The 14927-nt window shown below is 47.0% G+C and overlaps 1 protein-coding gene across 3 annotated transcripts in view; it reads right to left on the bottom strand.

Annotated features, from left to right (window-relative positions):
- PHLDB2 (pleckstrin homology like domain family B member 2) overlaps positions 1-14927 on the bottom strand; it is a 705124-nt gene that overhangs the window by 26073 nt on the left and 664124 nt on the right. For all 3 annotated transcript variants that reach the window (XM_069637184.1, XM_069637185.1, XM_069637186.1), the window contains one exon: positions 13182-13267. In XM_069637184.1, the coding sequence (XP_069493285.1) occupies positions 13182-13267 (86 nt within the window). The remainder of the gene's footprint in view (positions 1-13181; positions 13268-14927) is intronic.

Genomic DNA, 14927 nt, shown 5'->3' with positions numbered 1-14927 from the left:
TTTCATATCCTATCCTATCATATCATAACCATTTTCCTTTGCATGAAGTGCTTTGCATGAAAACCCACATAAATACATCCACTAGGATACACCGTCAAGGCCTTTCAATCACCCCCAATGCTACTATGGCCTCTGGTAGCACCCACAGTAAGCTGTTTCTACACTAGTAGTTTCCTTCACAGAGCGTATCCAACAAGTTGATGTGGCAAGGTGGAGCCTTCATTGAATATCACTTGTGAACTGTCCTATTTGCATTAATGGAACTTCAGAAAAGTGAAAACGTATTTTTAGGAGGCCAAGTCTCTGCCATGAGTCTGCTTGGACTCCTAGAGGCCCAGCTTGGGTCTTGAACCTAGTTTTTGTTTTCCTTGAAACCTCTTGTACCACAGTTAATTTAATGGGCTTTTATAATAAATCTGGATGATTATGCAACCTTTTTGCTCGTTTTGGTTTTATTTATCCTGTGTCACAGGCCCAAGGGATCAACAGACGACTAGTATCAGGTTATGAAAAGACAAGTGTATCGATCATAACAACACAAGACTAAGGGATTATGTTTGATTTAAGTCAAACAGGAGCCACACACATAAGTCAAGCCTCCTTTCAGGATTGCAGTCCTCAGAGATTCCCTTTTTCCTTTAGGATCTGCCTTAGTGGTGACAAACAGAGAGTCACTCATAGTCTCTGGGGTTTTAGGTACTCCATCTTTCTTTTTTGGCTGCAATGCCTTTCTTTTCAGCATGCCTCCTGTTTGCATTGCATCCTAGATATCTTTCGTACTGCCACTGTTGGACCAAGCATCGACAAACTGCTCCTGACTCTTTATCCCCAGAGTGGAGTCGATACAGAAAGATGTTGTTCTACTTAGCCCTTCTCCAATTGCTAAAGACTGTCTTGGGTCAGCCTTCTCCACCAAGCTAACAGTCTTTTCAAAAACATAGCTCTAGGCCAAACCCATCTCCTTCGTACTTCCCTCTTTTCTTCCCTCTTTTGCTCCTCTTTACTGATTCTCTCTTTCCCTCCGTTATCCAGTTATCTTTGTTCAGTGACAATCTAATCTGTCTTTCTTCACACCGCTTCTTGGGACTCCTACACTTTCTCTTCTTCCTCTTTCACTCCTCCCCTCTGCTATTCGCCACCTTGTCCTTAATGCCCTTCTGTACCTCTAAATGTTCTTCTCTCCGCCTCCTTTCTATGGGGAATTCCTTCCAATCCCTCCCTCAATCCTTGGGTCTTAGGTCACCTCCTTCTAATCCTCTCACAGATGTTCTCTCCAGTTCCTTTCTTCTGTTCTTCTTTCAGCTCCTCTTAATGATCTCTCCACCTCTTCTCTCCTGCTCCTTTATCACCTCCTCCTCTCTGTTCCTCTCTACTCACCCTCCTATCTCCTTCTCTCCTCCTGGCCACTCTGTCATGAACTATCTCACTCTGTCCGTCTCTCAATTCATACACCTCTCAGGACAGTCTGCCCCCTTGTATAAGCAAGTAGGTTTGCTTGATGATTTGATCATTGTTATACTAACTGCAGCTAACGGTTACAGCAAGCTTCTTGGTTGGCTAGTTCATGCAGGATTTACCCAACCATCAGCAGCATCTGTTTGACTTGTGCACGCTATCATTGGTCTGGGGCTGGAATCTTAATGAAGAGTGGCCGCTTTCCTGGATTTGTTTGCTGCAGCCCATGGATTGGGACAGTCAGCAGAAGCTGAAGCTCTGGCACACAAGTGGTGGACACTTTGAGGTTTCCAGATTCTGAGTGATGCTTCATGCACTCCTGCTCTTAAGGCTCATTGGGCTGTGTGTGCAAGAGCATGGTTTGTGACGTGATGTTTCCAGTATTCAGGTAGCTAGTTTTCTGCTCTAATGGGCCCACACAATGACATATGCAGCAATCCATGTTGCACATCCCGCACATTGCACAAGGTTCAGTCACCTTTAATTTTGGTTCTCCTTGAATGTATGCTGCTGGCATGATGATGGCGTCTGGACCTTTACTACCGCGGCCCTGTTCCCTAAATGAACAGATTGTGGATAGGGGTTTTAATAAAAGCTGGGAAAGGGACCTGTTGATGCTTAGAAATACTGAAACATACACGGCTGGGAATGGACTGGGGAGCATGGGGTTTTCCCCATTTATTGCTTTCAGGGCGTACTCGACAGAACAGGTGGTGTCCCATCGTCACCCCAGTCCCATTCTTTAGCCTTAGGGATGGGGACTGTCTCAGTGCTGCTTGATCGCATTTTCAATTTTAACTCTTCCATGGTATGTATCCAATGCAGGTTTACCATTTTAATATATACACTGTTGATCTCTTAATTATTTCCCATAATGCTTGTTTTTTCATGAACCCTACGGTATCACTTGAAGGGTTAGGCTTTGAGTTTGGCCCACCATATAAAGGCAAGCTACAATTGGATGTAGTGGAAGCTTTGGGAGAGCATCTGTACTGTGGCAAGCCAGACAAAGTACTCGGACCAGTGGACATGTTGGGACTGAGTTTTATTTAAATTAAAAGAAAACGCCTCATTGACCCTACTTCTAAAGGAAGCTCCCTTCTTAACCAAACTAAACTAAGGTGCTTGTCTATAGTCACAAAAAACAACAGTCCTCGGTCCAAACCTATCCACTAATCTAGCCCTGCCACTTAGCAAAACGTAAAAGGAAAATAGGTGAGTGTCCTCCACTCTTGGTTCTTCACAAAGCTATACCTGGTTGTACCAGGAATCCTTCCTGGGCTTGGTTCCAATGATTAGAAGTAAATAGCAGTACAACTCAAAGAAACAGTTCTTGTCAGTCTATCAAATGTTCTTCAAAGTTGCCTAAAGTTCGAACAAAAAGTTTCAAGTTCCTGGAAAAACAAAATATCCAAACTTCTTTAGGTGGAGGAATATTTCCCTGATCCCTTTCCACCAACTTGGTCAATCTCTCTTCACTTCGACCAACTGTTGGGTGCCTGTGTGCTCCCGTGATATCTGCATTTCACTCTGCTTATTGTGCCCAAGTGGCTCCTTTGGGTTCTCCATACCCAATTTTTCACTTAGTTCTTTAGGGTTCCAATGATTCCTCTCGGCTTTTTTTGCTTGCAACTTTTCTTGGGTCCCTGTGACCCTTCTTGAGGTTTATGCTGCTCAGGTTTCTCGGGCCTCTGTAAGCCTTTTCCTTATCTTGTGCTCTCTCTTCCCTCAGGTCCCTGTGATGCTTGGATGGGGCTAGGGTATTCCTCCCTTCTAACCCGCACATTCTTTCTTCTCTTCTCCCTCCGACCTGGGCAACCCACGTACCTGCTGTATTGCAGTGCTTGCTCCAGTGAGGCTCTCTCTCATAAGCGACAGCAGCATTCTCTGTGGCTTGCCGCTCTTCCGCACAAGATGCTAGCAGTTTTCGCTTTTGATTTATTGATTTGTTATTTATTATGTGCCTATACACAAGTGTTTCAATGCGCAACGCGTTCCGCTCGTCTCTGCTCTCTCTCTTGTTGGCTCTCGGTGTAAGAGCTGAGGACCCAATCAAGCCTTCATCTCTGGACTCGGCGTCTGTTTGCAGGTTCCAGGCCCATCATGTCCTATATGTGGTCGCGTCTCCAGCCCCGGTTTGCTTTGCGTGCCTATCAGGCCCGGCACGCTTCCTTGTCTGACAGACGGCATCTCCTTCGGGCATCCGTGTCCTTCCGCATTGCACTCCGCTGGTCTGCACAGCTCCGCCCTTTGCTGAAGTTCCCATGTCTGAGTCTCGCCTCAGCGTTGGGTGTCTTCTCCTCCACTCAAGCATTGTTGGCCCTTTATTCTTGCTCTGGTATTCAAAAGGGGCGTATTGTTCACCAAAGGCTTTCAAGCATGTGGAAAGTTCAGCATTACCTTAAGCCAAACACATAGAGGTATTGTCAATATTTCTTACTCCCATGTAGGCAGAGAATACCTTAGGTATAGGGAGTTCCCCATGGGAATGGGAGTCCCTTCAGTGAGGTCCCGTTTTCCCAAACCCTCAGGGAGGGTTTTGCTGAGCAGGCTCACCTCTCTAGACTTTAAAGGGAATGGCTACCCCAGGGAAGAAGAAGTCTTCAGATTTGTCAAAGTATCCTCTTTTCTCTTTCACCGCTATCTGGTGTGAGAAACCTGACTGTGTTCTCCCACCCACTCCCTCGGGATCTTCCATTCAGGGGGCCAGTGAAGGGCCATCGCTTTTGGATCCCGACCCAGGGGTGGACAAGCGAGGGAGGATCACCTGAGTGGAGGGTCACGTACGGGAACCAAGAGACGTGCTGGTCCCATGCAGAACCTGTGTATGCAAGTGCTCATTCCCCTGGCCCGGTGAGACAGCCTAGGAGTGTCTGAGGGACAGGCGGTAAGACCCTGACCTCCGAATGAAGTGCCCCGTGGAGCCAAAGCACAGAAATCAGCCCGGTGAGTCTGAATGCATTGCAGAGTCGAGTTGTGAAGAGCGTGATACCTAGTAACACTTGAAACGCGTAAGAAAGAGGCCTGCGGTTCTGGGATTGTTCAACTGAAGCTAACAGGAAGATTTCTAAGAGTGCAAATACATTGATACAAGTAACAGTGTAAAGTATAAGCGTGAAACTGGAAAACTGGAAAGAAGCGTGTGTGTGCAAGAATGAAAAAAGTAAAATTGGACAGTGAAGTCATGTGAATACAAAGGGGGCTAGAAGCCCATAGAAAAGGTGCAAGAGGCACGAAAGGAAAGAATAATGCAATTAAGGGTGCGAGTGACCCGGAAAGACAGAAACAAGCACAGAGGTGCACAGTAAAGTAGAAGCGTGCAAGAGGCATGACACACACAAGGAGTAAAGGACAGTGCAAGTGTGCACGACAAAGGGAAAGGAGCACACGAAAACAAAGAGAAGGGCAAGAGGGTCAGAGTGGCTGCGCTGAGGAAAAGTAAAGAGCCTGGAGTTTTCTAAAACCTCTGATTCTACCCCATGAGAAGATGACATGTAAGAAAGGATATATATACAGAAAAGGCACATCCTGAATAGATACATTGGTGTTTGGTACTAGAGGGGACTAAGCGTGAGGAAGGGCGCCCTAAGAGATTGAGAAGGAACTGTGATACATATTTCTTTGTGTTTTGGAAAGCTGGAAGAGGCCTGAGCTTGGGGAAGGGAAACCAGAGAGGCCCACTTGAAGAAAGCGAAGTGAATAAGTTGAAGCTTGGGGAAGGGAACCCCGAGAAACCCAGAGACATTGAGGGTATTGTAATTCACTGTAAGGGCCCTGTGAAGAAGGTCTTTCAAACAGCCCTGTACAGTGAGCACCTCTTTGTGACATTGACCAAATTGCACCTGGTGAGAAGACCACACAAAACCAACTCTGGTTTTGCCTTATTTGTTGATTCGCTATTTTTCCTTTTCAAAAATAAATAGAGTTAGGGCCAGTCAGGCATTCCACCAACCCATGAACCCTAGCAAATAAAGGTTTTAAAACAAAAATACTTTTGAGTCTATGGGTCTCATTACGAGTTGCCCGGTAAAAGCGGGTTCATTGCCGGCATGCCGGAATGAGCGGGTCCGTGCTCGTATAAACCCGCTAACAGCAGGTGATTACGAGTGCACGAGCCCGCGCGTTCCCCCATGCCAGTAGTGGCAATACCGCCATGCAGGTAAAGGGCCACCAACCCCCCTATACCGGCACTGCGGGGCCCGCCCATAGCATTACCGCCTCATAACAACCCCTAAATACCAGCACGGTAATACCGGCACGGTATTACCGTGTTCGCAAAAAACAGACCCGGAAATTATGTCATTGCGCAGGAACGGGAAATGGGCCGGCGGCCATCTTTAAAAACACAATCCATTGCCATCCTCCACAACCACCAGTGCTTTCGTGTTGTTCTGTGGCAGGATAGAAGCAGGATGTCCAAGGCTACCAAGAAGGCGACCCAAAGGAAGAGAAAACAGCGTTTTTCAGACGCTGAACTAAGCATGCTTGCTGACACCCTGGCCCAGCATGCGGACACGATCAGGAGCACTGACATGAAGCATGCAGCCCAAACCAAAAAAAAAGAAGTCTGGCAGGAGGTCGCACAGAGGGTGTCGGCAGTGGGAACCACCCCAAGGAGTGTGCGTGACTGTAGGAAGCGGTGGGATGACCTCCGCCTCAGGGTGAGGAAGATCCTGGCGGATAACAGGAGGGCCGCAATGGCGACAGGCAGGGGCCCACACTCCCCAGTGAAGTTGACGGCATCGGAGGAGACCGCCAGTACCTTCATTGACCCTGAATCCATCGAGGGATTTGGAGACCAGGAGGCGGGTGCTGCATCATCCACAGAGAAGGTGAGTGACCCATCACATCCATGTAGGCTAAACCATGATGTGGCACAAGTGATGTGGAAGTGAGACTAGACAAGGCAATGCATGTCCCAGGCCCACATCAACATATCCAATCAAGAATGTGTGGCACATTCTTGATTGGGATTGGCACACGCATGCTGAGTGCCAATTCCAATGCCAACACAAGTGCAACATGACCGAACCGTGCCCATGGAACTCACCACACAGACACCATACCAATGCCATGCCACCAGCCATGCATTAATTGCCCACATGCCCCCTCAGAACACCAAATGCCACACCCCAGAATTAATTTGATGCATGAATGTATGAACATATCGCAGCGCAATACATCATAGCTGCATCTCTTCTATCCCCCAGGCACCGATGAGGAAGATGGAATGCAGGACAGGGGTGCAAGTTCATCCACTGCACGGCAAGGGACCAGGGCCACCGCCACCCCCCAGCCCAAGAAACTGCCCAGAGCAACAGGCAGTGTGCCACACCGGGCAGTAACCCTGCAGGAGACACCTGCAGCCACGGTACAGCAGCAGCCACCCACAACAGTGGGAGGCATTTCCATTCCCGCTCCGCCAGCCACCGCGGACGTTGTGGATACAGAAGTGGAGAATGAGGGTGACATCATGTCCGGCACACCCACCCCAAGCCCCATTACCAGCCTACCCCACCCTACAGAGGCCGAGAGCATGGACGATCCCTGCCTCCACGACTCAGACCTTGGAGACTCAGACATGGCCCTCTTTGAGGAGGACTGTGCCCTGGGCGTGGGCTCCGCGCAGGTGCCATCCTCCACCGTGCCTACCACCAGCCTGCCATCCACCACCCTGCCTACCACCACCCTGCCTACCACCACCCCGCCCACCAGTACTCCTGCAGCCAATCACTCCTTCGAGGTTCACCTGTCAAGGGTTGAGGCCCAACAGGAGTCGATGCTCGAACTCATGCGTCAACAAATATCCAACGGGAATGACTCCATGAGGGCCATTGCCACAGCCATTGCAGCCAACACTGCTGCTGTTGAGGCATCGACACGTACCATGTGGGAGTGTATGGGGGCACTTACACAGGCCCTGCTTGCGAATCTACCTCAAACGCAGTGCCCACACCCTGGGGCAGGCATGGGACTGATCATCGACACCTCCACTGCCACAACCCCTTCTACCTCGGCCCAATCGAGCCCCGTGCGGTTGACGCGGAGGTGTGCACGGCGCTTGACCATGGCACCCCCGGATCCAAAAATTGCTAAGAAATAGAGAGGGCAGAAAATGACATTTTGAAAATGTACGTTGGTGAAGGGACCAGTGTTTGTTGGACATATGGGGACATTTGGGGTTTGTAGGGTGGGTGAGGGAGTTTACTTGGGTATTTTTGGGGTTTGTAGGGTGGGCGGAGTTTACTTGGTTATTTTTGGGGTTTGTAGGGTGGGTGAGGGTGTTCACTGGGGGTTGAGAGGGGATTTTGTTCACATTATCACGTGTCTTGAAAATACACCCGTTGTGTGCACGAAAATCATTGGCTGGACATACTTATTTTTGTGCATGTACATTTAATCTGTGATGGCGTACAGTGGGGCAATTCTAACAAAACAAGTGTGCATGTCCACATGCAGACAGTGTGTCACAGGCACATTACATTTATGGTCCCTGTGTTTCAAAAGTATTCGTCAATTAGTGCTTGGCGTACAGCATGGCCATCCCGTGCATCACGTACTGGCAGGGGGGCTCCTTCGCCTCCGTCTCCATCCCCTTCATCCTCACCCGGCCCATGCATGTCAATGTCAGGTGGCAGTGGTACATTCCTTCGGACGCACATGTTGTGCAGCATAACATAGGCCATGGTGATCTTCGCCACCTTCTTAGGCCTATATAGGAGTGCCCCACCAGACCTGCTTAGGCAGCGGAACCGCACCTTCAACAGGCCAAAGGTCTGCTCAATCACAACACGGGTACGAGTGTGCACACAATTGTAATCCTCTTCATGGCTGTTCTGCGGGTTCTGCACAGGGGTAAGTAGCCACGGCCTCAAAGGATATCCTCCATCACCTGCAAGCAGATACAAATAGGTGTGTGTCACTCTGAACTGCCACCTTCAGGGAGCACAGTCATGGCAGCAGCTATTTGGTGTGGGCATGCACATGTCCCTGTACGTGCACAAAATAGTCACCTAGATGCAATGTATACTGTAATGAGGTGTAGTACACTGGATGGGGTTCAATAGATGATGCAGGGTGTAATCATGCATGCTCTGGCAGATGTGCTGTGGTAGTGCAAAAAATGTTTGGCCTCCAAATCATGCTGTATATTCTTTACTATGCATGGTCACACTAGCCGCATTGCCACTGTTGCCATCCTATTCAGTTATGCATTGCTTGCCATCACCATGGTGCCCTGGTTGTGCTTCTAACTTGTCATCCATATGCAATATTTGTGATATGTGGCCCAGTGATGTGTTATGCTCCGTTTGGCTGGTTCAGGTGAGGAGTGTTTAGCTCTGCATGCATTCTCCACTCACTGGCTAGTGCCATCCAGGTGCACTATTCCCCCCTTTCCCACCCATGTGCACTATCCCCCCCCCTTTCCCACCCAGGTGCACTATCCCCCCCTTTCCCACCCAGTTGCACTATTCCCCCCCTTTCCCACCCAGGTGCACTATTCCCTCCCCCTTTCCCACCCGGGTGCAGTAGCCCTCCCCCTTTTGCATCCGCACACATCAGTACCCCACAGCATGGCCATGGTCCTGTTGTGCAACTCACCGAGCAGCCAGGCACGTGGTCCAGCATGTCGCTCCATGTGACGGGGTAGCGTGGAGTTGCGCAGTACCATGGCATCATGTGTGGATCCAGGAAATCGGGCGCAGCAATGTGTGATGATCTTGCTGGAGTCACATACCATTTGCACATTGATGGAGTGGTATTGCTTGTGATTGCGGTACACCGCCTCTATGGCATGGGGGACTAACAATTCCACATGGGTGCAGTCGATGACGCCAACACAATTGGGCATGCCTGCCAGTGCATGGAAGCCTACTTTAGTTTCGGCTATCTCCTGGGCAGTCCGTGGTAGGGATATATGGGTGCTTGTGTGCTTCAGGAGGGCATCCAGCACTTGGTTCAGCATGCGTGTGAATAGTGGTTGTGAAATGCCATGCAGCTGGCCCACTGTGTGTTGGTAGGTGCCTGTGGCCAGGAAGTGTAGCACAGACACCACCTTCCAGGTGGAGTCAATGGAGGCTGTGCCAGTATAAACTGAGCACAGCCACACACCGCAACCCCACCCCCCACAGGTGCAGGCAATGTAGAGTGGCCCGGTACAAAAGGAGCACACCTACACACCACACCCCTTCCTACACCAGAAGAAATTGGGGATCTGCAGTAAGAACCAGAAAAGGTCCAAGAATTATTATTAGGCAAGAGAGTGTACTCTCCCCAACTAAAGAAGATTTTTAATTCCGGCACAAGACACACTCCCCTGAAGAATGTCCTACATTATTGTATACTAAGGACAGCAACTTGTACAAGTCGGGTTTTTTGAAATATACCAATAAGGAACAAGCTAAAATTAGTGAGCCATTGGAATCAAAGTGTTATTTCTTTACACATTTTTGATCCTTCAAGAACTATTGCATTGTTACTCACTTATGGTGTTTTCTACTTGTGTGGTTTTAGCAGATTGTATGTGTTTTATGTACTATGATCATTTTTATGATTGTTTTATGAAACTTATTGATTTATAACTAATAACATTTTGTGATAATTAGTTCCACTCGATGTGGGAAGAGTGTAAGGTGAAACCTAATAGAATATAGGACTTTCTTTGTGTATATAGAATCTATTGATACCATACCATACCTGCCTCACACTGGTCAGTGATTTCCTTACACTCTAGGGGTGGGGGGGGGGAAAGTAATTCCAAATGTAAAGCCATAGCAACAGCTCATCGCTTAATCATGTGTTCATGGTTTAAAACAACATCACAGACGTAGTCACCACTGGCATTGTCAATGATATCAATGTGGACATCACTGATGTGTGCATGGCCTGAGGGATTGTGTTTATTCCATGCCTGCAACACATATTCCCAGGCAATGCTTAGTCTCAACTAAGGTTATGAGTGCTATTTTTGATGCACGGCCATGCCCCTTGGTTGTTGTGGGGATGACAATGCTGCAGGCCATGCCATATATGTGGTCTCTGCCCTAAGAAGACTGTGGATATCAGCACTGATATAACTTAAAGGTTTTCAGTTGTTCCAACCAAAACAAAAGACCAGTACTCTCTGAGGCAGAGCAGTCATGCTTATCTCCAGGAGGGAGAAGGGCTGGTAGAAAGCACAATTAGTCCAGACAGTTAACCAAAGAACAAACACACACACCTTAGTTCAAATAACTATGTTACGTTACACATAACATAAATACACAGTGGGCCTCATTACAAGTCTGGTGTTAACCCTGCTGGTGCTACCCGCTGGTTGCTGCCGGACTTTACCTGTGCCTGGCTTGCAGGCAACACTGGGGGATTACGACCCTGGCGTTCCGGGAAGTCAGGCGCCGGTAAATGTTAATCCCATTCCCATTTGAGTCCCATAGAACTTAATGGGAATGGGGACCACGGAACCCCTGCACTTCTGTGAAATTCTGGGGCGGGTGCCGTTCCACCTGCCAGGTCTGACCATGGCTTACGGACACTGTTGTTTCCGGACTGGCAAACTTGTAATGAGGCCCAGTGTATGTAAGATGGCTATCAAAAAGGTCATTGGGCTACTAATGCAGTAAATCAGTTTTCGACCTCAGTGAAGCCGACACTAAATTTCAACTGTCACCAGCATACTTCCCAAAATGATTGTAGGGTGATAAATCGGGGGGTGGGGGGCTTAAAAAGCAGCAATGTGCTAGTAGCCATATTGGCTAGCATTCGATCATATACTCTAAAAGGGTTGCAGGGGGACATAAATTGGCATCATATTTTGCGCTGTAACCATAATGTCCCATTAATTGCAGTTTCATTCTGGAAATATGTAAGGTTTCTTACCATAGTTTATAATATTACCACACCAGAGACATAATTTACCTCTATAAAGTTTTAAGTGACTTTGTATATATTGAAGGCCATGCCTTGGGGAAATGAACCCCCTACATGCAACTCTACCCATAGTGCCTACTGCGCATTTAACCCCCCAGATATGCCTAATTTGGTCACTATGCTCTATATTGTGTGCTAGCGTCTACCAAGGTGCATTTGTAGTCAGGAAATGCCTTCAATGTATATGCCATGTTGACTTGTGTTGCTGGGGCATAGCCTCCACGTAGACACAAATGTCACAAAGTGCCCTGCTTTTGGCACTTCTAGTAGGGTGATTTACAGGGCCAGGTGCCTCCCCACACCAGTGAACGAGGGGCCATGGGATGGTATAAGGGGTACCCTGCTTAGTCCACTCCAAGTTAAAAATGTAATTTGGTGGCAGGAGTAAAAACAAAAGTGGCTGTACGCGGGAGCCAGCAGAATAAAAGTGAGAAGCAAGAAGAAACATCTTGGACTAGAGAGTCCAGTGAGAATTTATAGGACCAGCGCAGAGGTGCAGGGCCATATTCTCTCTCTCTGGATCAGGACTAGTAGTACAACTGAAAAATGGCCAAGACACTCCACCAAATGTTCACATCGACAGGGCTGTGAGTACCCCACTCCTGCAACAGTGTGAAGTGCAACATTTAAAATGTTGACAGCCACCCACACATAGATGGTCAGCAAACATCCACTTATGTTACCACACTTGTGAAGGAGGGCGTCTGACAGACCTCTTTCTTGCGTGAACTGGATTCCAATCACACAGTAGATTCTTTTGTGGGCTCACTCTCAGGGTCAGACTGGGGCATAAAATTGTCTTGGGCACCAATTATAAAGTGGCCCACAGTTGCAAATGGCAATTCATCCCCTTTTTTGACAAGACTGTCTGAATAGATTTGATGCAAATTGTGCAATTTAAAGAATATCTATTCAGCAACAGAGGTCAAAACTACTAGCTGCATAGTGAAGTAACTCATCAAACTGGCCCATATTGGCCAAAAAGGTGGCACACTTTGACCCCAAAACTGGCCCACACTAGTATTTTGCATTTTTTGTTCGGGTATTGGCATATGGGCCAGTCTGAGCCTGCTCGCTCCATAGGTGGACATCCTTGCTGAAAACAGATCAATAAAGCCAACGGATTGTTGTGCACACCTTGAAACAAGATTAACAACTACACCGAAAAAGGAGCTCTCCCCGCAGTTAAAGTATAATATTGCCACCAGCATGCACCATACACACTACCTGGGTGAGAGGATTCACCTAGGGTCAGGAAAAGGGGGTACCAAGGTACTGTTGCCCTAGTAGCCATACGAACTACAATGGCAGCCCATTTAAAACACGTTTCACAGTGGTAGGTGAGGTTTAAAGGGAAACTCAGATACATAAAAACAAACTTTAGCCACCAAAGAAGCCAGCAAATATATTAGGGGTCTTATAAAGTGAGGTACAAAAGCTGTATGAAGAGAAATGTTCTCTAACAGGGTACAACTAGCAAACCCTAAAGGAGGCTTCACTCACCAACATTAGCTACCACTAAGTCTAAAGAAAAGTATTGAGTTAATACACTCTGGTAGACATAGTTGATTTGTAGGTTAAGCAACTAGCCCCAGACCACTAGATAAGCGGTGTGCCGGCCTAATTTACTCCTTAAAAATAATAGCATCAAGAAATAAATAATGTTACTCCTAACTTAATTTAGAACATTATATGGTTTGCTTAGACTAATCTTAGATGGTAATTTGTGTGACACAACATTATTCAGGAAATAATTACATACAAATGCAGACATTTTGAAAACATGTTTGGATTGTTACCTTGTGTGCATTTTTCAGGTGATCATAATAAACTTCTTCGATGGCTTGGAAATAGATAACTCCTTTTAACTTGGTTTCATGCTTGTCTGTAAGAAATAAATATCAGAGGGCTGTAAAGATTAGCAGTATTCACTAAGTATTAGTGGTTGAGTAACTTTTCCATTGACTATGCAGAAACTATTGGTAGCCTGCGATGGTGAATGAGCAATAGTTCTGACAGGAATGATGTACAACTTCTGTTATTACCTTTAGCATTTGGTACATATCATGTGGCGGGGGAACAGATCTATAACACATATGAGGAATGAAATATACCCGCTTTTATTCTGAGTTAAACCAAAAAGCAGGGAAAGGTGTGAAAACAGGCAAAATTGACCACTTGACAGGGAAGTGCTTCTGAATCAACAAAAAGGGTTTCAACCAAAACATTGACACAAGGTTGTACGGGCAACGCCCAGTATCATTGCTGTGGTCCTCCCCCCTCCTCTCTAATTTCTGTTCTAGAATCAGCCTTGTATCCTTGGCTTAATTTCCCCAAGCCAGCTAATCCTAAATCTGACTCCTAGCGTCAGTGTAGTAGATGAAATCTCCTGCAGACCCAAGGGAAATGTCTAACCAACATAAAGGCGATATTCTCATTCAACCCTGCAAGGGGGGAGGGATCTAGATAATGACATGGGGGCTTATGGTAAGAAGATTTAATGTATTTAGTACAATGTCCCATCTCTAGTCCAACTGACACAATTCCAGGGCATCTTCACCCAGGAAAACCTCCTTCATGGCACTCATGGTCTCAAGGAGTTTTAAATACCATAACACACTTCTTGGCCTTGGCATATGATCCCAACAATTAGTAGATTTCTTGGACTCTGTATCTCTTTGATGCATTCTTACTGGGGCAACACCAGGTAACTTTCTTATTTTGCCGTAGGTGTTTCTTGGTGCTCTTAGTGGGGCAATAACTAGCAGCCTCCCCCCATTGCCATAGGAATTTCCTTGTGTTCTTGCTGGGGTAAGGCCTTGCAGTTTTCCATTCTTGCCCTAAGGGTTTACTGGGAAGGAGGTTCTCCCCCTTGAGGTAATTATTTTAGACTGCAGTAATTATACACCCACAGCCCAGCCAAGGGGTGTCATTGAGGCGTGAACCCACCTTAAGGGGGCACGCAAAGTTGCAAACATTCATTTAGCTCTGGTGGCTTTGTAGATGCCACCATGATCTGGGGCGGAGACCAGCAGAGTTCCTATCTTGATCCTTCCCTTCAGTATCATCTGGCTCGTGCCTGCAATTGTTCAAGATTCCCGAAGGCTTTTTTTTCTGACTGCACCTGCAAGCCTTAACCCCTCTATTGTGTAAATGTCTTAACGCATTCACCTCCTGCTTCTTAACTCTAATATGTGGCCTATTTGGATTGACCATCTCCTACTCTCACCCTCCGTCCCACAACATCATACTAACTGCCACGCAGACTGGTTTCTGCCATTTTTTATATGTTGGCTTGAGCGTTGATTGTTCTAATGGGACCTCTGTTGATGAATCATAAATATAAGTAAATTAAGTGCTTTTTACTGAATTGCAAATTTTACATTTACCAGTGATACAATAAGCATTGTTGTTTTTAAAAGTAACATTGGTATCCCATTCTCAAAGAGGTCATAGTCTGAAAAGCTTTTCACGTGACACAAGTTACTGGGAGCCCAGTAGTTGCTCTCAAGAAATATTGTACACTTAGTTTGCTTTTTATGAAT

The sequence above is a fragment of the Ambystoma mexicanum genome, chromosome 7p (assembly GCF_040938575.1).
Source record: "Ambystoma mexicanum isolate Mex_15411 chromosome 7p, UKY_AmexF1_1, whole genome shotgun sequence".
NCBI classification, from domain to species: Eukaryota; Metazoa; Chordata; class Amphibia; order Caudata; family Ambystomatidae; genus Ambystoma; species Ambystoma mexicanum.
Note: the sequence above shows the minus strand (reverse complement) of the source record. Positions and strands in the feature narration are given on the sequence as shown.